General features: G+C 37.2%; 1 protein-coding gene across 3 annotated transcripts in view; it reads right to left on the bottom strand.

Moving 5' to 3' along the window:
- ZFAND3 (zinc finger AN1-type containing 3) overlaps positions 1–22294 on the bottom strand; it is a 140888-nt gene that overhangs the window by 26244 nt on the left and 92350 nt on the right. For all 3 annotated transcript variants that reach the window (XM_074818134.1, XM_074818136.1, XM_074818137.1), the window contains one exon: positions 14514–14579. In XM_074818134.1, coding sequence (XP_074674235.1) covers positions 14514–14579 — 66 coding nt within the window. The remainder of the gene's footprint in view (positions 1–14513; positions 14580–22294) is intronic.

Raw genomic sequence — 22294 nt, forward strand, 5'->3', positions numbered from 1 at the left:
AAGGACCGGGAAGCCTGTCGTGTGAGGAAAGGCTGAGAGAGCTGGGTTTGTTCAGCCTTGAGAGGAGAAGGCTTAGGGGAGACCTTATCACCATGTTCTAGTATTTAAAGGGTGGCTACAAAGACAGAGACTCCCTTTTTACAAGGAGTCACATGGAAAAGACAAGGGGTAATGATACAAGTTACTCCTGGGGAGATTCTGATTGGACGTAAGAGGAAAATTTTTCATACTGAGAACAATCAGCCACTGGAATCTCCCCAGGGAAGTCGTGGATTCCCCAACATTGGACACTTTTAAGATTCAGCTGGACAGGGTGCTGGGCCATCTTGTCTAGACCATGCTTTTGCCAAGAAAGGTTGGACCAGATGATCCTTGAGATTCCTTCCAACCTGGTATTCTATGTTTCAGTCTGAGAGAAAAAAAAAAAAAAAAGACCGCTTTCCTTTTACCTGCAGATATCAAAAATAATAAAACTTTTCTGTAAAAATGAAGAAAAAGAGAGATGAGACATCCCTAAAATTTCATAAAGAAATTGCTCAGCAGAGTAACTGCCATTGATGCTCTCCCATTGCAATTTTAATTCAGAGTTAAGACATAAGGATTCTTCTAACCTGTATCTGATGACAGAGATTCTTCTAATTGTGGTTACTCTATCAAACTCCTATTTGAAATGAGAGAACAAAGTAATTCAGCTGAGCAAGACTGAAACTGTAGGCTTGTCTGGAAACAACAAGCAGAGTTGTACAGATTGAAACTGTAGGTTTGTCTGAAAACAAGAAGAATCTTAATAATTCTGTTATGTCTTGGACAGAAACTCACATTTTTTCTTTACTGTCACTGCTCTTGTCTTCATTACTCATGTTCTCTCCTCAAAATTTTCCAAACAAATGGTGTTAGGACTGTCAGCACTGAATCCCACTCTCTTACCCTCCTGCCATGGAGAAGTTTGCAGCTGTATGCACACGGCTTCACTAACAATCATGATGGCTCTTTCATGGCATTTTGGGGAGAGGGTGGGAAGCTCTAAGCCCAGCAAAGACGTGGGCTGAGAAAATGTGACAGGGAAGGAGGAAGGAAGGAAGAGATGGGAGAGCAGTGAGAGAAAGAGGAGCCCTCCTCTACTGCTGCTTGCTTCAAGAATGAGATGAATCTGTTTAATCTCTGGTTTGATGACAGCTCTTGAGGCATTCAGTCAGGTTTTTTTTTCTTTTCATAAAGAACCCATCACACTGACAGAATGACATTTATGATCTCAGCTGCCTGTGCAAACACCAGTAAGAGCAATAATTAATGAACCCTCAAACATCACTGCTATCTCCTCTGAAACTATTTTAAAAGGAGCTTGAGCCATTAAAAACCTCTGTCCATGAAGAAACTTGCACAGTCACAGACAATAACTACATAACAGGGATTAACTAAAGTTTGAGCAATGTCTTGTTGCCAATTTCTAGGGTGGTTTTTTTCCCTTCATTATTCAATTTTTAGATGAGGGATTACTTAATTCCCTGGCATGTTGACTATGCATTAGAAATTTCATCTAGAGGAAACTGCCTCTTTACAAATCTTTCCTATCACATTTACCAGAATCATAATTTAAAATCATCTCTACTTCAAATGAACCTACAATTAACATAGTTGTTCTAAAACCCATTTGCTTGTTGACTATTAATGAAGAGATAGAAATTCAAGATTAACATCTTATGGGCCAAGTCTGACAACTGCGACCACCTCAGTTCCTCCCTGTTGCTGTATAATGCTGTGGAAAGAGTTATTTTGAAACTATGATATTTACATTGAGATGAACATCTCATCCTCTCACGCATCACAAAGCTGTGTCAGAAACCTAAACGCACACCTCTTTCGAAGCACTAGTGCTCATAACGAATTGATTTCTTTTGTGAATTCACCTCAGTTTTTCTTAAAATACTACAGATACCTCAAAAATCTTACATAAACCCTTAACCATGCAATCTCTTTTTTAGTATCATCGCAGTGCCCTTAGCATCACCATTTCACTGATTTATTTTTTCCCCTCCATAGAATTTAAATGCAATTGCACTAAAACTCACTGTCCCTAGACAATGTGGAGTAGGGAGACTGCATAGGAATAGTCCCTATATAACTTAAGTCCCGTCAGCTGCTTCTTTGCCTCAGGATGCTCCCTATGAATTCACTCTAGAGACTATAAAGAACCCCCAGAAGTTGCATTACATAAGTTGTTATTTCTCATCAATTACCAAAACCATGCAGCAGTAGTTTCCAGCTCTGATTAGTAATAACAACCAACCAACAAAAAAAACCCCACAACTTTTAGCCTGGCTGAGATACATCTTGCAAGATGTGTCTTGCAAGACATTCCAAATGCAAAAAATACTGATGTGCTTCAAACTCTGCCAGCAAAATTCACCATCCCCCTTTGCAGTAGAGATAACGTAAAAGGCTTCTGTTACAGACAGTGGCTTAAGTTGTTGGGTTTTTTTAAATCAACACTAAAGGAACAGTTAAAAAATGAAATTTAGCATGTATTGCTTTGAGTGTAAGTGGTACTTTTGAGTTCAACAATAGCATGACCTAATTTCCCCAAAATGAGCTGGCACATATGATGCATGTGTTGCGAGGGAAGAAGAGGAGAATCAAACTCATGCAGTACCAAGCGCTTTGCTAGCATAGTGAGAAGAGGCATTTGTAAAACATAAATATGAACACATCAGAGCATCACAAAACTTGTGTACGTGGCTCACTGACAGCATGTCTTACAGCACCCAAGTACACTTATGCAAATATGCCGCTTAACTGTGTAGGGCTGTGGCTGAGCTAACGCAAGGAACAGAGCCTACAGGCTCCAGCTGACTTGAATTTGGACAAGTGGAAACACAGGCTGCAAGGCAAGATGGGTCCCCCGGCTACCAGTCACCCTCCCCAAAAGCCCCCTGGCCTGACACAGAGGGGCTGTCAGCCACAGCTACAAGTTATTTCAAACAGGGACGCTGATTTGCACTGTGTCACACACGTATCCCCTGCAAGTATTAAGCTGCCCATTTTCATAAAACTTGCTTGTGAGATTAGTGTGTTCAAGACCCTAGTACCTTCGTAAAAACTGATTAAAGTAAGAGATTCAGAAGTTATTGCAGGACAAACTACGGGGGCCTTGTTTGCTTAGGTAACCAGGAAGCTGCCCCCCACCCCCAGTGGTTTACATGCATCAAGCTAATTTGTGTTTCTTATCACCAAACTTCAAAACTTAACACTCTCTAGTTAAAATTATATATATATATATATATGTGTGTGTGTGTGAATTAGTATTAATGCATATATTACTGCTAGTGTACGATTTCAGGAAAACAGAAAAGTGTGGGAGCATAACCATACACGACTGTATAATTTTAGTAACATACCACTTACACATAAGAAAACACTTTTTTACTGTAGAGGAGACCCCACCCTGGCACAGGTTGCCCAGGACGGGGGTTGTGGAGGCTCTATCCTCAGAGGTGCTCAAAACCTGACTGGACACAGCCCCAGCCTGCTCTAGGTGACCCTGCTCTGAGCAAGGAGGTTGGACCAGATGGTCCCCAAAGGCCCCTTCCACCCTCAGCCATTCTGTAATTATGAGATTCATGGATGGGAAAATAAAATTAAAAAAATATATATATATATATATACTAATTCCTTTGTACCTCTCAGATTTTTTTGTTTTCCTCTAAACCTGTACTGTTGGTACTATCATGTCAAAAAGGAAGTATACAGTACTGCAGTGTAACTTAATGAGGCTATTAACTGCCATCTCTAATGAAACAGAAGAGACTAATCTAGTGCCAGTAACCCAGATGAACAAAATGCCCGTTGAAAATTGTATGACAAATAGTGAACTACATAGGCTACTGCATGCATTTAGCTAAGTTATAATTAGAAAAAGTGTGAAAATGCTTATTATCCTTTCTTGTCAATATATTTCTTATTGCTAAATTAAGCGAAAAGCTAATTAGTTTTCATCTCATATTTAGGCTCCTATACTACATCTGTTTTATAGATAAATTCTTGCATTACTCCCCCCCATACTCTCTGATGTCAGCATGTCTTTAGTTTATGGAAATACTCATTTATTTCTCAAACATTTTTACTTATATGCCCAATTGATTCAAACAAGTACATATTTAAATGTATTCAGGCACCTGTACTGTACAGTTCCTTTAATGGATGAACTTAGGGCATTTCAATTAGCTGAAACATTTCCTAAGGCAATGGCCACCCCTACTGCTGCTGACTGAAAGAACGACCTTGCTTATTTAGAAAACTAAGTGAATGGGGTTCCTTTCCTACATTACACCAACGGGCCAAGCCTGTCAACCTCTGAAGCCCACAACAGATGAGTTTGTAAACAGAACAGGTTGGACAGTCCTGCTGAGCACTTGGCCTGGTGCTTGCTGTCCATCTCTTGCTACAAGGGTAAACAGCTGAAGAGCATGTTTAAAAACAGCTGCTGACAGCAAAATCATACTCAGATAGCGACTGCTAGTGTGTGCAGGCATGAGACTGAATTCCTGTTGGCTTGATTACTGGTTACACACTGTAGAAGCTTGATACTATTCTAAGGATGTTAAGAGAAGTTGTTTTGGGTTGTTGGCTTTTTTTAAACAGCTGACAAACAGCATCTCAAGCCCTTCATATATTCAGACTACTATAAAGAACAAACCTTGAAAAGGCCAGAAGAGAAAGAAGGCCACAACACTAAACTCACTAGTTTTCAAAAAAATATTTTACAGGTGTCAATTTGAACTTATTTCTTCATTATTATGTATTTTGGCATCATAGGGTTGGGGTCAGGAGAGGGACAAAGACAGATTCTGGTGACAGTTAAAGTTGGAGAACAAATGATACTGTAAAGTGGCCTGAATAATCAGAACAGGATTGTTAGGTGAAGGAGTAATGCACAAATACGGATAGCTAAATGGAAGAACAGAAACACAAGGAGGAAATAAAAAGCTGTAACACAGTAATATACATGATGAAAAAGTTATGAAGGCAAATCATGAACATCCTGGCCATTCCACAGCACCTGAAGACTACTTGCTAATATTCAGATACATATATTTACATATATGAATATGTATGTATAAACACATACAAATAAGCTTACACTGGTGCTGCTAAAATGGGAAATACAAAAGCATTCAGCAATATCATAGCTTTGTTTTTGTCGACTTTAATGACAGCCCTCTTATGCTTTGTGAAATTCTCTACTATTGGATTAACAAGAATAGGTAATGCTATAAATATTGCATATTCACTAGTCAGCTCAAGAGTGCATAAATAAGCAGTGCTGCTCTGCTTCAGAATCGTAGTAGTATACTCCAGCTATGTCCTCATCAATCAGATGGTATACAGGATTCAGGAAGGTAATTCTTCAAACTAATAGCCTAAAACCAGTTCTATATAGAAACTACTTGCTCTGTTATTTTTCATTCACACACTGAGTTTTTCTTGGTACACCCTTCCCCCCACTGGTGTAATGAGGGTTTTCCAAGGCTAAGACACAGATTCAGAGAGGAACGGTAAAGAACTCTTGCCTGCTAGCAGTGAAGAAAAAAAAAAAAAAAAATTCAATATTTATCTTTCAAAAAACTTCTCTGTCATTAACTGCAGAACTTCAGTGATGCCATTACCAACAGAAATCCTGCAATGAGAGACTATAATTCCAAGGACTGTAACTGATTAATGTTAAGGAAAAAAATCTCTTGTTCTTTGGTAAAAATTATACTGAATGCATTAAGAGTAGGTTCTGAAATGTACAGCTAACCTATCTTCAAAATACACTTGGTTTTCATTCAGTTATTTTAAATAGAGCTTAAAAATCAGTTTATTATATATATAATAATAACTTATATATATAACATATAATATATAACTTATATAATATATAAGTAATTGTGTTACTTTTTCTAGTGATTTTTGTGGGGAAAAAACAAGCAGCCCTGGCAAAGAAGACAATTTCTGTACACCTGATTGCTGTCTACAATACATCAGAAGTCAGGCTGGTTTACTGGGTAGTTCTTACTGTTTTGAAAGGAGATATTTGGGAAGCATCTACACTAATCTGAACCAAAGACCAGATCTACACATAGGGGGAAGTAGAACAGATCAATGAAACTCAGAGGATGCAACAGTACATAGAGGTCTTTTTCAACCCTCTTTTGCCCGAAGATGTTAGTTTCATTAGTTATTCCCTGAAGTTTATGTACAAAATAATTTGCAACAAGAATAGGAAAAAGAGGTAACTTGTTTGCATGACGATTCAGTGAACATACAAATATTTACAAAACTCTCACTTTGTAGGAAGATACACTTTACCATGTGTATGCTCAACAGACTTAAGCATATTTCCAAAAGACTCTAAAATTACTTCCATATATTTTTAAGGTCCTTATGAAAATTAATACCTACATGGAAAATAGTCAAAACTTGTACTTAAAAGCTGTGTAATGCTCACTGAACTCATCAGTCAGAATAGAGGCCTTCCCCAAGAGTCAGATGAAACCTTTGAGGCACTGCCCTCACATCAAAAAGTACAGCCAGTACCAGGATCATGGATTAGCTCCCTGCAAGTTACATGTGTTTTAATTTAAGACAGTAAAAAAACCCCCAAGTATTAAAAAGCAAACGTAAGTGCCTATGTGTTTTTAAATATATTTCAGGCCAGTTATTTAATGCTGAACTTGTTAAAAAAACCTCCAGTGGAGTAAGAAACTTAAAACGATAAAAAGCTGTGTCTTGTTTTCTAAAGCATACCAGTAAGAAAGTTGTCTGATCTGTACAGATCAGATCAAGGTGCTGTCTGCAACACAATGAGGTAAAATCAGTTCAATTCTTCACACTGACGGGAGCAGAGTTCTCACAGATTTTGAAGTTAATGATCTCAATTATTCTTTGCGACATTCTCCCTATTGTCTTGCTACTGGGCAAGCCCAATCAAAATGAAAGTAAACCCTAAACTCCCCCAATCCTGTTCCAATATATATTTTTATAAAATTTTAGGAAGGGGTTGTAGGTGGAAAATGCAAGACATAACCCCAATTTCTTTGCCCTTCAAATTAATGGAGATAGGGTTTATATAAAGTTATGAGCTGCAATTGTTATTTGGGAGTGGCTTTCCAGCAGTCTGTGGGAGGATGCTAGTAATGAAACAAGGAATTCAGTGCTGTGGGGAGCATAATGCTATGTAAGCTTGATAGATGTATATTCTCTAATAATAACTATGTACCTACTCTCAGAGGTCAGTTAACTGATCACAGAGATCCTGATAGTTCTGAGAAATAAACATGGCATGAAACCACTAAAAAAATATTCAAGGTAAAGTTGTTTCTTTTTAATCAAAATATATATAAAGAATGAAATATTTACTCTTCTGTTTCAACGAACTGAAGGACAAATTCTTTGTCATAATTCCCTATGACTTTAATACAAAGATGTGGTCACATCCGAATTTTAAAAGACAATGATCTTAAAAACATACAATTTTGTAATTGGCAAGAACTTCACCAACCAGACCACAGAGAAAAAGTGGTAAGAAAGGGATAAGGGCAGCAGCACACAGTTTTTCAGGACAGGAGAGTATCTTATTTACCAAAGCACACTTCACTTATCCTACTCATGGTCACTGAGAACCCTGCTGCAAGGACTGTTCTCCCAGCTCTTTGGTTTGCGTCGACCATCCCAACTCCCCCACCTTTCCAAGAGTCTCTCTCCTGGCTCTTCTCTGTAATGCTTGAGGCACTAAACGTTCACCTGTACTTCTAGAGCCTCATTAAGTGCTATGAATGCTATTGAGCTTAGACTAAATACTTTTAATCACTCAGATCATATTTGTTTTCTGTTCATGTCATTGAAAAAATGACGTTGGACGGGATTTCTGGGGATCACCTAATCCAGCCTCCTGCTTGATGCAGAGTAAACATCAAAGCTGGATCAGGTATCTTGGGGGCCTGGTCCAATTTTCAAGGACTAAGATTTTGCAGCCTCTGTGGGTTCCTGTTCCAGCAACAACTAGAGGGGAAAAATCTCTTCCCTTGATCTGCTGGCTATACTCTTCCTAACACAGCTAATCCTGAGACAGTGCTTACTATTTTCCTATCATCTGGTACTACCTTTAACTTGACATTCAAAATAATTTTCCTACTGGCTTACAATTCAATGTGAACTACTCTCAAGAGATCATTCTGTCCTCTTGGCCTAAGCACATTTTCCTCAAATGTTGTTCTACTTTGAATGTGTTTTTTTCATAACAGGATTCAGGATATGGAAATGAAAACATGAAAAATTTGAATCAAGAGCAGCAACAAGAGATAAAGACAAGTGAAAGCTGAAGAATGGGCTTAAGTAACCAAAAAAAAGTCTTAAACAAGTTATTTGGTGAAGTAAGAATGAAAAAGGAAGGTTCAAGGGCATATCTGAACAGCACAAAAGATAAAAGAAGATGAATTTAGGAGATTTAAGAGGATAAATAAAGGTGGTAGGAGTAACAGTTTTAAGTACCTGGAGGACATTCTTTATTAGGATGCTGGACTTGAAAACTTAAGACTCTGAATGAACTGACAACATGGTACTGATCTCGGATAGTTGGGAATATTATGAGGTACAGAGCTGTGTGTCTCAGCACCTGCTGGGACATTATACAGGCCAGGAAACCCTTACTCCCTATCCACATATACATTTTAATTATTATGCTTTTATTCTATTGTGTTGTTGGTTTTTTCCCTCCTCCAAAGGGAGGAAAAGCTCCCTTCTCATAACCCATACACCCCTGTATAATCAAAATCTGTTTAAATTGGTTTACATTTCTGCCCCTCACACTAGCATACACCGAATCCCACTTTCTGCATGAGGTAGCTAACTACAAAGATTCACTGATACACCACACAATGGGAAAGCAGCAATCCTCTGTTTGAGGTCTTCCTGTTGTCTTTAGAAAGGATACATTAGTAACATGGAGATCATATACAACCACCTTACATGCTCTTAAAAGAATTTATCTGAGCTAGTACAATTCTGGGGAATAGAATGTTATAAAATGGGAAACGTTAATAAGCACGTAAATTATCGTATTCATCTATTTATCCTATTCCATAACAGTAATTTGGTTTTACTTCTTAAGGCCAGCAATTGCTTCATGAATGACTTCAACAGATTGATTAGAAAAAGAATTTATTCCTAAATAGAAATTACTAGCACATTTTATAAACATCTTCAAAACACTGTCTCTAAGTATTTCTAATTCATTTATACAATGTGTGAAATAGGGCTTCCACAATCACATTACATTTTTTGTCCCTTTGGCCACTTCAACCATCTAGCTTCCTCATTTTATGAGCAATGCAAAGGAAAGGAACACCTGGGAAACAAGTGTGAAAGTTAATTTGAAAGAAATACCGACTATGAAAAGGATGAGTTTCCATTCATCTCAGTTTAGTGTACTTTAAAACAGGCAGATGTAAGTATTCCCATCCTAATATCATAAAATGACAGAAGAATAATCTATTTATTTTATCCTGGCTGTACTGAATAGACAAGGATAGGAGACACTCTTTTCACATGCAGTCATGCTGCTGCACACCTTTTCATTTCTGAATGCAGTATTTTTTCCACTACTGAGAAGAAAATTCTCTTCATAAGTAAACAGCATGAGTGATTAATGTATGAACTATGAAGATGCTTGCAAAACTTCTCTTTAGATTAAAGCAAGTACAGGCTAAATTTCAAGGCATTTTTTTTCCCACCATGGTTTAGTAAAGAGCACAGAAATGTGCTAGACTGTGATAGGTAAAAGATCAAGACTTTTTTGTGAATATTACCAATTATTGTGTGCTAACAAGCTCTTAAAGACCTTCCCAGGAACAGTTTATGTTTTTATAACTCAAAGGCAAGGATCATCACAGCTATAGCTGACTTCTAACAAACTTTTTGATATATTGACCCCAAACCCAACCCACCTCTTTGGATTTTCCAACCACACTGGTTATAACATATTTAGTCTAAAATGCATGGGATGCATTTAGTGTAAAAAATAGTTCAGGTGACTATATCCACTATTTTTAATGAATGAAGGTGATTTTGTAATGTTGAACAAAGTGATAGTGAAAATAAATCCTACAATTGCAGCAAGCCCTTAAATTTGTTTACAGATGTGACTATTATGATCCTTACCATTAGGAGGATTTTAATCTACAATAATCATAACACGTTGAGGAGACTCTTAGATAAGTAGTACTGGCAACTAATGCAAAGTATATGTACAAAAAAGCAAGCTTGAGTATATGAACTTAAGCTCCTTTGAGCAGGAGAGGAAACCAATCTGTCCATCCAGATAGATACGGAAGCACAGAACAGATAATACAACACATCACAGAAATGGGCAATAAGATGAGATAGTAAAAACCCATCAACATACATCATCTGATCATGGTACGGTGTCATCTCCCAGCCTCTATTAGCTCCTGCCACATCAGTGCAAGTCCCGGACACTTTATTCTGTTTATAATTGCTGATGAGCAGTAATAAGGCCTCCATGCCTCAGCTCCTGTCCGTTCCACTTCAACGCCCACCTATTAGGTTATAACTTTTATTTACAGCCTTGCTTGATGCACAGTTCTATTAGTACAGCTGGAAACTGAACAGGGGGGGGGGAAAAAAAGCACATCCCTAATGGCCACTATTATTGCCAGGGCTGGGCGATTTATTATGCTGCTCAAAGGCTGTTCTATCATCACTTTCCTGTCAGTGAGAGAGCTCCAAGAAGGTTGGATTTCTAACACAATGCCCTCCAGAAGTCAAACGCTAAAGAACACCTTAAAAGTCCCTTGGAACACCAATGAGAAACATACCTCAAAGTTGTTTTAATGTTATAAACCCCCTTCAATCATCTTTCATATATTTTTTGCTCAGGAGTTTAACATTTCAGAGCAATTAAAAAAATATAAAATCTAATTAGTGGTGTACCAGGTCTTTTTGTCCTTTTTTCAACACAGAGATTGATAAAAAATGATCATAAAAAAGTAATTATTTCTTGCGTTTGGCTCTGGCTGAAAATTTGTGTACTTCTATTTCCAGAGCCTGCCCTTTCTATAAGTCCCAAAAGGCTGTCCTCTTGATTGTACAGGTTCAGTCTCAAAGCATTTAGGCTTCTGGCACCGCTATGATCAAGCACATGCATTAGTAAAAGAACAGCAATAAATCCAAAACTTCAGAAAGGACCATACACCTGCTTAACTGTTTTGTTCAAGCAGTGGAAGAACTATTTGCATCTTCTAGATTTAAATTTTAAACTAGAAAAAGCGTAGAGCAATGAGAGAGATACTGTAATCTTGTACAATATAAATGCTACCACACCCATCTAGAACAGATATCCTCATAAAACATGTGCACATAAACTATACAAAATATTAAAGATGCATGTTTCTCATGAACTGCTACTGAGAAATAAAGTACTTAAAAACTCACCGACTTTATGGATATAATGTATGAATTGATTGTATCATTATTGCATTTTATCTGCCTGTTTCTACTACCTTCTCTATCACACAATTAAAAATTAACTGAGCGCACTCACACAGTTCCACCGATTTTTTCCAGGTTTCTTTAAGCTGCATGAAAATGTTTTAGAATCTGGCTGTTTAGAATGGTGTATTAAATCATCATTAAAGTTGTACAGTAGGAAAAAAAAAAAGTGTAATATGCCACTTCGTGCTGCACTTCCACAACACAGGCACCCAATATAAATGGGATCTGGGATGCCCTGCTGACTGGAGTAAGCCTCACAGTACTTGCCATCAATTGTAACATTACCTAACCATTACAAAACAAATCAAAATACATAAGAAGCTATACACTAGACCACAGAGTTCCATCTTTTTTTCCTACAAAATCTTCATACTGCTGGCTCTCAAAAACCTTTGAGGCATCATCCAAACTAATGATTGCAAGGCTTTATTTTTTCTTTTCATTATAATCCTTGTCCTATGGGCACACTTTGGAATAGAAATACTTTTTACCACGGCGATGGTTCTGGCAAACAAGAGGAGGAAAAAACCCACTATTTGGTGTCATAATACAATTTTTTATCTGAACAGCTCCTCCAGCATACAAGTTGACAAGTGCATGAGGAAAAAACTCTTTTTTTTTTGTAAGAGAACTTTTCCTGTGTCTTGGCAGATTTATTGTTTTGATCTTTCTTCAATGGTTACATTAATGCTAATAAAATATGAAAGGTTTATGTCTTCCTTAATATCCTCCTGATGGGAACCTGCATACAAGATAAGTAGGTCAAATTTCTAATTTTCTGTCTCAAATGCTGATATATGGCAGACTTTAGGGAAAAACTATGCTTGAAGGGGGAAAAAAATTACACAGATGAATTCTACCAAAACATTCTTCCTTCAAAGCTCTTCCAAGCAGAAGAAATGTAGAATACTTACAGAAAAGAGACTTATACTCAATGTCTACTATTGACAAATATTGCTTGTATCACTTAAATAGCTTCCTAGGAAGGGACACTAGGCTGAAGTGAATGTCATGTGAAATATGCACCTACATAGTCTGCTGCTTATGCCTGAAGATGTCACACCATTTCTGGGTAATAATTTGTAGCCAATGTTTTCTTGTCAATTCCCATATTTATCTGGATTCCCAAATGCAGACTTTGAAAACATGGTAATTTATTTTAAAAATGAAAGTTTGCTGAAAATTCAAGCGCTGGAAAAGAAAACTGTAACTCCTGATAACAAGTTTATTAGTGTAAGGGACTACAAACAAAATATGCAGATCACTGAGCAAATGTAAAAAAACATTGGGGAAATTGAGGTAATAAAATCATTGGGTTTAGTTGACTGAAGATGAAACTTGTGGCATCAAATTAAGATCTCCTTATTTTCTTGCTAAACACACCAAATGATTAACATACAAGCATGTAGGGACAAAACATTAGCATAAACCAAAAACAAGAGAACTAGCAAGTTACCCAGCCATTTAATGGGTACTTTTCAACATGTTCAGTAGCTTCATCTGCTTTATTCTAAGGAGCTTTTACCGTTGCCATTTGACACTCCAAATAGCAGACTTACTTTTTGCTAATCACAAGCACATTTTAAAAAAATATTCATATAGTACCCTCAGTTTTCAGTATCTATACCACTAGAAAGCTTTTAAATTACCCTGCAATGAAAACCACACTTAAACCAGCTAATGTATAAAAAAAATACGATTTAGTAATACTGTGAGCAAAGCAGATTAGTTTGCAAGGGATACAGTGGCAAACTTTCCGTCTTGTTTAGGTACACCTCTGTGGCTATGTAGAAAAGAAAATCCAGAGTCTTCCTATTCTGGAGAAGTTGGATCCAGTATCTTCCAGTGCCAAATTTAAGAGAGTTCTTTGGCAAACAATACTCACAGCATTGTCACAGATTAACATGCACTACTTGAGAGGTCTGCACCTGCACCAAGTACAAGGTACTGTAGCTTCTCTTTAACCTTCCTTCACCGCAGACCAAGCCAACTTGCATCATCACACATTAGCTGCAAGCTAACAACATGCATATATGGAATAACTACTGTTCAGCTGAACATACAGTAACTTAAAACACTTTTTGAATTAATTATTTCAGAGGAAGTTACCTTGAACTCCTGAAAGAATAAGAGCTCTTAATCAAACAGGAAAACCCTTCGTTTCTGCACATTCAATACAGCTCAACTGGTACATAAATGCAAATATAGGCAAAAATTATTTTGAAATCCAGACTGCTAGAACATTATCACTACCTAGGCACCTGTCACTGCCACTGCACAAGACTTTATGGCTTCCCACAGTGGTGCTGGTGGAAAGGATCATAAGAGCTCTCCGTAATCCATGCAAAACCAAAGTCTGAAAGAGATCTGAGCCAATGCAGGTACCTTGGCTCCCTGCCTGAATGAGTGCTCACTCAATTCACAGATCTGCTGCAGAAGCAGCAACTTCAGCCTGGCAATGACCTAACATGTCCCTACAAACACTAGATCTGAGAGATTATCCATCTATATCCTCCATGTAGAAATACAGTCATTGAAAGGACTCAAAGCAGGTGAATTTAGTCTTAATGCAAATGTCAGCTGTCTATACTGCATCTTCAATCACAGAAAATAAAGTCACTATACTCAAAACAGTTTTCTATTCAATACTTTGCAGTTAAAGGGGGGATTTCCAGAACACTATCACAAGAACTAGACTTAAATCAAACCGATTACTCCCATCATACGTTTACAAATATTAACTGAAAACAGTATATTTATGGAATTATATTTAAAAGGACTCTGAGATGAGCTATCTGCCATACAAATCCTTTTATATATAGCTATTTCTGACAGCAAAGCAACAGTATTTATTTTCATTTGGCATTCATCAGATATAGTTACTCCCCTTGACTATTAAACTATAACTGTACAGGTACATATCATGCAAAAATCTAATTCCTTGACCCCCACAAAACACATACCTGAGTCACAAGATCTTTTGGTTGGTGTGGTTAACGAGGCATGAGCTGTACCTGTGCATGGCCCACCTGGAAACAGAGAAGATCATATGTCTCAAAATACCACCTATATTTAACATTTACGACCACATCAAGATTATACTTAGGAATATAAAATGCTGAGGAGCACTTGTCTTTGGAAAGCACATATGGAAGTGGTCTACTATTCTTGGTATTTCTTTCCCAGTCAAATCCAAGTATGTCTTGCACTGAAAAATTAGATGAGAAGTTGGGACACAAAGACAAGTTATGTTATACTTGATAACTTTTTCAAAAGACAGTTTTAGAAAAATACAGACTATAATTACAATTTTTCCAGTATTGACAAAAGTACTGTTTATGTCATAACAAAGCTAGAAATGTACCTAACTAACCCACAAATAACGCAAGGGACAAAGTGATCGCTTCCGTGATGTCAACAGAAACCTTGTCACTGACTCCAGTGAGGCAACGACTTTGCCTCATATCTTGTTCTCATTATGTTTTCAAAGTGTGGCACGAGCATATGCTAACAAACTCTTTCCATGGTTAAAAGTTTTTTTTGTGAACTCTGGACTCTTGCCCACTCATCTGGTATCTGCTTGGTAGTAAATTGCTTTCTGGCTTTTTTCTTAACATGCATCATCGCTGAAGAGTTCTCCAGAGATCTTGTTAAAATAGCAACCAATCGAGTGTACTTAGTGACTTGCAGTAAAAATAAATAAATAACAATAAACCCCATATAGTGAAGCCAAGACAAATTGACAGTAGCTTTACCAGTGGTAATAACACATCATAGCTTTGGTAATTGGATATTATAAATTGCATGATGCTAGAGAACCTGAAATTAAGTTAGATCTAGTAGAGTTTGGCTATCAAAATACTCATAATCAAGTTTGCACTGGACTGATGGCGATACAGTAGTACTGTGTTGGCAATACAGCAGAGCTTAGTATGACAGGATAACCTTTAACATAAGTCTTCACACCCTGAAAAATACTTTTTGCTTTTTTTAAAAAAAAAAAAAATCAGGCTTTGCATATCTGGAATGCAACACTGTGGCTATGGCAATGCTTTTCTCTTTTCAAATATTTTTAAGCCTGGCCTGGTAGTAAACTATTTCTTTTTGCTTCTCTCTGAGATGCTCCCCCTTCAAGTTTTCCTTCCATTTCTATTTTTCAGTAACTATCAGGACCTGGGTAACTTTGTCTACCCTGTAAAACTCACAGCATTGTAACACTACAAAAAAAGAAAAGAAACTTCTGCAATTGGGAGGGAAAGATGTGAGGAAATTATTTCGGTGCATTTGATTTCAATGAAATGCACTTGGCAGCAAGATCTCAGAAGTTTTACACTTTCATTTTTCCAGGGGAGGACTGATAAATGCCTTGGGTTTTCTGTTCTCCCAAAAAGTCCCTCCAGCACCGTATACCATTTGATAATCATGCAACAGATAACCTTTAAAGGGGTGGTTACAAAGGTCAATGAGTCAGTGTTTGGCCTGCAGGCAAACACTGAGGCCACTCATTAGGGCCTGGCTTGAGGTGAAGAGAAGTGAACAGGACACAGGAAACCACCCAACATGACCCAAGAAATGGCAGCATGCAATAAGCAACAGCATCGGCAGCTGGCAGAAGTTACAGACAGTGTTGCGAGAGATGGTTGGATTCTGAAGGCTGGTAAGGAGGGAGCTGGTGAGACATGGCTCAACTCCACAGGTAAGTGGAAGGGAGCGGTGGGGGCCTCTCTGCAGAGTCAAGTCTGCATATGAGAAAAGCCAAGCTTGCTTTTGCAGTGAGGAGGACTGGGAAGCAGGGGGTAGATGCCTTCTCTGGCTGACAGGAAAGCATCCCAGGTGAATGAATTAAGCATCCTGGTATCATCATGCTGGTGCCTGCCCCAGGCAACAACCAGAAAATCAGGCAACCCCCAAGCAACAAGAAATTAACAAGAAAGCTCAAATTTTTTACAACATATCTTTTTCTCGGCTAGAATATAAAAAATGAAAATGCCACCTTGATCTATGCTAGTAATACTACTGTAAAAGGCTTCAAAAATGCCTAGTCCAGTGTTTGGTGCATTTGGGAAGAAAATCAATACTGCAACAAGCCTTACCGAGCTTTCTGTTGACACCTTTTGGATATTCAAAAAATCACATAGCAGGTCTGTTAAGTCAGTCTCAACTTTCAAAGATTTGTTTGCACAAATTCTATATTGAAACCAATATATACAACAGGATATGGAATATATCAAAATATATACAACAGGGTATGGAATTTCAATGAACTGACTTTAGATCACAGCTGCCTCTTAAAATGCAGCAGCTGTCCTTTAAGTAATTTTAGTTACATTCTCCCAGTTTTCACTGAATAGACGCTGACAGGGATCATCACTGTGGACTATCAAACAAGACCACTCCTCGCAATTATTGTACAGTAAATATTTACACGTTGATACTTTCAGCATCCAACTAAATACAAGATTTTTATTTCTCACTCTCTAAAGTACAGTAAATTGGTATGCCTTCTGGACTTCCCTGTGTCAAGAGTTTTCTTTTATTTAATCTTCCCTCATTAGGTATTAGTTCCATATAGCTTAGATTTGTATAGTACAGCAGAGTTTCAACAAAGAATATCTTGGGATTTGCATGCACGAACACCAGTGCCTAATAACCAGTGAAGGCAGCATGTCCTTTGCAGCACTTCCTTCTGCTACTCTTTTTGTTCCACCATTAAAAATGTCATGCATAATTCAATACTATGTAGTATGGGCTTGACTGTGCAATTCTATGTGGAAGTCATTATGTTGAATCTTTTGGTATACATAACAGCTAATACAGGCATCTTTGTACTATTTGAAACAGGACAGTGTATTTCCCACAGCTTTGATAAAAATTCTGCATGAAGGAAAAGGGAAGTCAGATAACAGTAGAACACCAGTCCTTCTTGGCTATACACAAAGGTAGGCTTATAACTTAGCATGATTCAGGACATATCTGCACCTTCATTCCCAAAAACATACGTGTTTCAAGGGAATTTAACTGTGGTACATAAACCACTTCAGTGAACAGTGAAAGGCCACACATGTCTAGCTTCTAACATAATCCACAGGGCTGTAGACTGCTATTTTTTCCTCTCAGCACAAACAAGAGATTAAAATGGAAAAATAAAAATATCTTTCTACTCTATATCCAATTAACAGATTAAACCATAGCTTCTGTTCCTATTTTATTCCAGTGCATGGTTTCTGGCCTTTGCAACTCCTCTTCCAAACAAAAGCAGCCACTGCCCAGCAATAATGTAATCCCAAGAGGATTAAAAATGCAAAAATACTAAAAAGCTACTGAAGAAATTAGTAGAATTGTGAGAATCATTGAGTTTGCAAATTCAAATGCAGAATTAATAAAGGACAAAACAAGACCTTTTAACTCAAACATCATATGTTAATACAAAAGGTCTTGTTAATGTTTCTGACTTCTGATATCCCCAGCTTTCTGTAACTTGCTGTTAACTGTACTCTAAATACATCAATTTGGAAAAACAGCTTCAAAACCAGTTTCTCTCTCTCTCTAAAGTAGTAAAATTTTATGTATTACTTATATTTCTATATACATGTTAATATTGTTATCATTTACTATTACAGACTATTATAATTTGTGTATGTTTAAATTGACCTTTAGAATGCCTTTCTGCATTGTTCACCTCCTTTCCTGAAAGATGGTAACAACTGCCAAGTACCACCTGTCCTGCAGGACATACTCTGAGTCAGGGGAATTTCTTGTTTCCCCTTCCTGAAGACTTTGTAAAGTCAAGTGACTCCACTCAGTCAGAACTTCCCGTGTAGGAAAAAGTGGAATACTGGGGCAATCCCCCTCTTCTTGCTGTCTAAGGAAGTGCTAAGTTTGAACCCAGAGTACATGTGTCAGATGTATTTGAACAGCACTTGAAGCACTTACGGAGCAGAGGAAGAGATGCAGAATGGATCAAAACCAAGCTTGTACAAGAGTACAAAGCCTAAGATTACAATAATACACTGAAACAATTACAGAGAACACAAAAACTGCAAGCCAAATAATAAGCAAACATGAAAAGTAAGTGAAGGAGCCTGAAGCTCAGTAACTCTTTATCACAGGGACATAAGCATGCCGGAATGCTACTTTGAGCTTTCAGTACTGCGATGGTTCCTTCTCAGAAAAAGCACACCAACTCCCTGCATGCAATGGGCCGGAAGAGGGTAAGAAGGAAGAGCTGAATTTCCTTGGAGCGCAGTGTTGTAGCCAGGACAGGAAGAATTTCATGGCTATTTGCAATAAAGGAAAGAACCCACCTTTGGAAACCTGTCCAAACCAGTAATCTAACTGTGCATTCCCTAAATTGGTAGGGACATAATCAATCTACACAACTGAGTTGGAAAGCAGTCACTGATTACAGCCACCAATACATAAATAAATGGGAATATAAATCTCTAAGTTCAGTCTGCACAGACAGAATACACTATCTTTAAGTAAAAAAAGCAAAAGAACTTTACAGCACGTAAGAACTGCTTATTTGCTACAGAATGGGTAAGCTACATGATAATTTAAGTGATGTCATTACTAAACAGGTAAGAGGATTATATCACATACAAATGCATACTTTTTAAAATCTAGTTTTACAAATCTGCCATTATTTACTTTTGTGGATTTTTATCTACATGAAGCTTTTGGAGAAGGAAGTGAAACCTGGACTGCTTTGCTGCTGCTGAACATCTGGTAAATTTAAAAACTACAAAGATTCCACTTTTTTCCCTGCTATTGTCTCACTCCGTTACCTGCTTTTCCTCATTTCTAAAATAGATGTGATACTTTCTTACTTTATAGGTGTATGTTGAAATGTATAAATGTGCTTTTGAAACCAGCAGTTAAATTATATTTTTATAAATAATTTTTATGTAACCTTGATAGCTGTACAGCTCTAATCCACATTTTTCTTATGTGACTGTGTTTCCATTTCACATTCCATGGGGTCCTTTCACTTTAATAAATGGGACCCCAGGATACGCTGTCTACTCTGCAGTGTGAAGTGACTATAAATCAGAGGGAACAATTAACAGTACTACTATTCCGCTAGTCTTCATTATGTTTCAAAATTATCATGCCACAGACGTGGAAAGAAGTGTTCATTTCATAAATCTATGTGCCAGATCTTTGCTTAAGATGTTAGAAGAATCAGAAATGTTCTTTAAATGGAAGTGGGACTGTAGGGATTAGATGGAAACTTACAATAAGATCCTTACACCTTGAAAAGACAATGAAGGTGACACTTCTACTAGACACTGATTTGTTCAAGTTTCTCACTGCCTATATGTTCTGTACTGGCACCTAATACTAGTGGCATTTCTCAAAAAACCACTCAAATAGCCCACAACTCAATATGGTTTTATATTTGAAAGCATTCTTGCAAATTCCCAGAGAAAAAGTGCTTGCATTGACACTAAAAAAAATTACGTAATTTGCAATGAATATTCAAGAAAATCCAGGTTTGATGATAATCCAAATGAAAAATTCAATTACTCTTAATTTTAACATTAAAAACAGTGTCAAAAGGCTATTTGTGTATAGCATCTAATGAAAACAAGGCTAAAAAAAAATCCCTTAAGATGTAAAACACCTTTTACTATTATCTAACTCAATAAAAAAGCAGCCTGAGAAAATAGGTAGTTCATATTCTGTGACAGAAATTCAAAGATGACTGTAATATCAAAAACCAGCCAGGTACATATTCTGTATTAGAGGTGTGCCCCCTCTTGCTCTGATACAAGACACAAAATTGAGTACAACAAGAAAGAACACATGACAACCTTGTGAGCTGATAAGGAAAATTAGAATTATTCATCATCACCATCACCTAGCTGCAGTTTTCTCAGTTATGTCTTGGTACAAGTTTAATTGCAATATTAAATCATGTGGGTCAGGTAGGCTAGTTTTGTAGCTCAGCATAATTTTAACAGTTAATGCATTCTTTTGAATCAGAGAAAAACATACAAATTGGTATCAGAATAAATCAGGTTAGCAACAAAGCGAATTATTCTTTACAACCGTCTGTGACAACCAAGAAAAATATAGACAGCTAGCTTGGTCTGTTTATAGAAGTGGGTATGCACGTAACTTCCAGTCAGAGATGAAGCAGAAAACAAAGTTCCCCATAGGCAGAATTAGGAAAAAAACAAAAAAAAATAAAAAATGATGTACAAAACTGACTCCTACTGCAATAAGCGACTGAATTCTCAAAAGCCAGGGCATTTAGAAAAGTATACAAATGGATAGCATCAAAGAGCAATTGTCATTTCAAAAATCACTATCCTTACTTAAAAGGCAAAAAACGGAATTAAGGATATCACAAGAGTAATTAAAAATATGAAGTATTTTCAGAGCATACGTAGGAAAGCTGTCATCTCTGACTCTGCTGACAAACCCAGACAAAATGCAAAAACTGTGAAGTCATAAACTGGTAGAAACCTTTTGCACAGTGTCAGACAAGGCCACTCAACAAAAAGAAAGAAAAGAAAGGATGCACTTGTTTACCCATTTTTCATAAGGTTATGTCGAAAAAAACTGACATAAGATTATTTTTTTTTATTCCAAAGACAGAAAAAATATCGTTACTTTTCTAGTACTATAGCCTATGTGGCTTTTTACACAGTCATGCTTCAACAAGCCATGAAATTCAGAGTATAAACATCCAATAAGTGCAGTAGAAAAAATAATCTCTCACCTTTCTGCCAGGGATCTTTTACAGAAGCCTGGTGCATCTCTGCCTCAGATGTAGTACACTTTATGTACATAAAGTAACTTCACCAAAATAACTTCATAATCAAGGGTATTTCAGTGCTTGCAGCACATGCAAGTGCTTAATAAAATAAACAATGTTTTAAAGCATTCTTCAAACTTGTCTTACAAACCTAAGTATTTGAGATAAACTAATGATGCTTTAAACACTTAGCTTGACATGCAACAGTTTAAATTCCCCAGGGTATACATTATCTAGCTACAGATATTCAGTCCTGAAAATGCATATTTAGGCATCTTAAATTCAGCACACACAGAGGTAAGGTGTGGTCAGTGATCATCAACTTCTTTCTGGGCTGAAATCTCCACTGTATTTTTTGACATTTACAGCAGTATCTCAGATCTTTGTGTATCTTCTTATAAAGTCTTCAATGTAGAAATGTAGAGCATTTAACTGTTCTAGAAACATCATATATTCCTTTTGTCCTTTTTCAATTGTGGCTCTTGCTAATTCAAGGAGGCCAGGAAGAGTTAAGCACATAATTAAAATAAAATCATGTCAACTGAAGCCAAGAACTACTGAAATATCAAATCTGATCCAGCTGCCAGAGTCAGAGTTGTTCACATTGACATTTCTCCTGTCACGTAACACCACAGTTAGTTTTAAACCTGCACAGCATGAGCTTTAGGTCTACTCATACAGTGACAGAAAAATAATGTGACAACCCCAAAGAAAGCAATGAAGGCCTGAAACTAAGCAAAATTATTCTATGTGCAGTGTGACCTTTTCTTTACCATAATGCACAGAACCTTCCTTAATAAGCTAATCTTTTTAAGAGTGCTGGTGGATGGAGGTAGGGAAAGAGAGAAGCGAGGGTCATTATCAAATCCCTTTTTTCTTGTCTGTTAAAAATAAACAAAAACCCTGTCCACCCAATAAGAAAAGGAAATCTTTGACAGAGCAACCAGCTCATATGGTGACTGACACCGAAATAACTAC

This window comes from Strix aluco, chromosome 3 (genome assembly GCF_031877795.1).
Source record: "Strix aluco isolate bStrAlu1 chromosome 3, bStrAlu1.hap1, whole genome shotgun sequence".
Classification (NCBI taxonomy): Eukaryota; Metazoa; Chordata; class Aves; order Strigiformes; family Strigidae; genus Strix; species Strix aluco.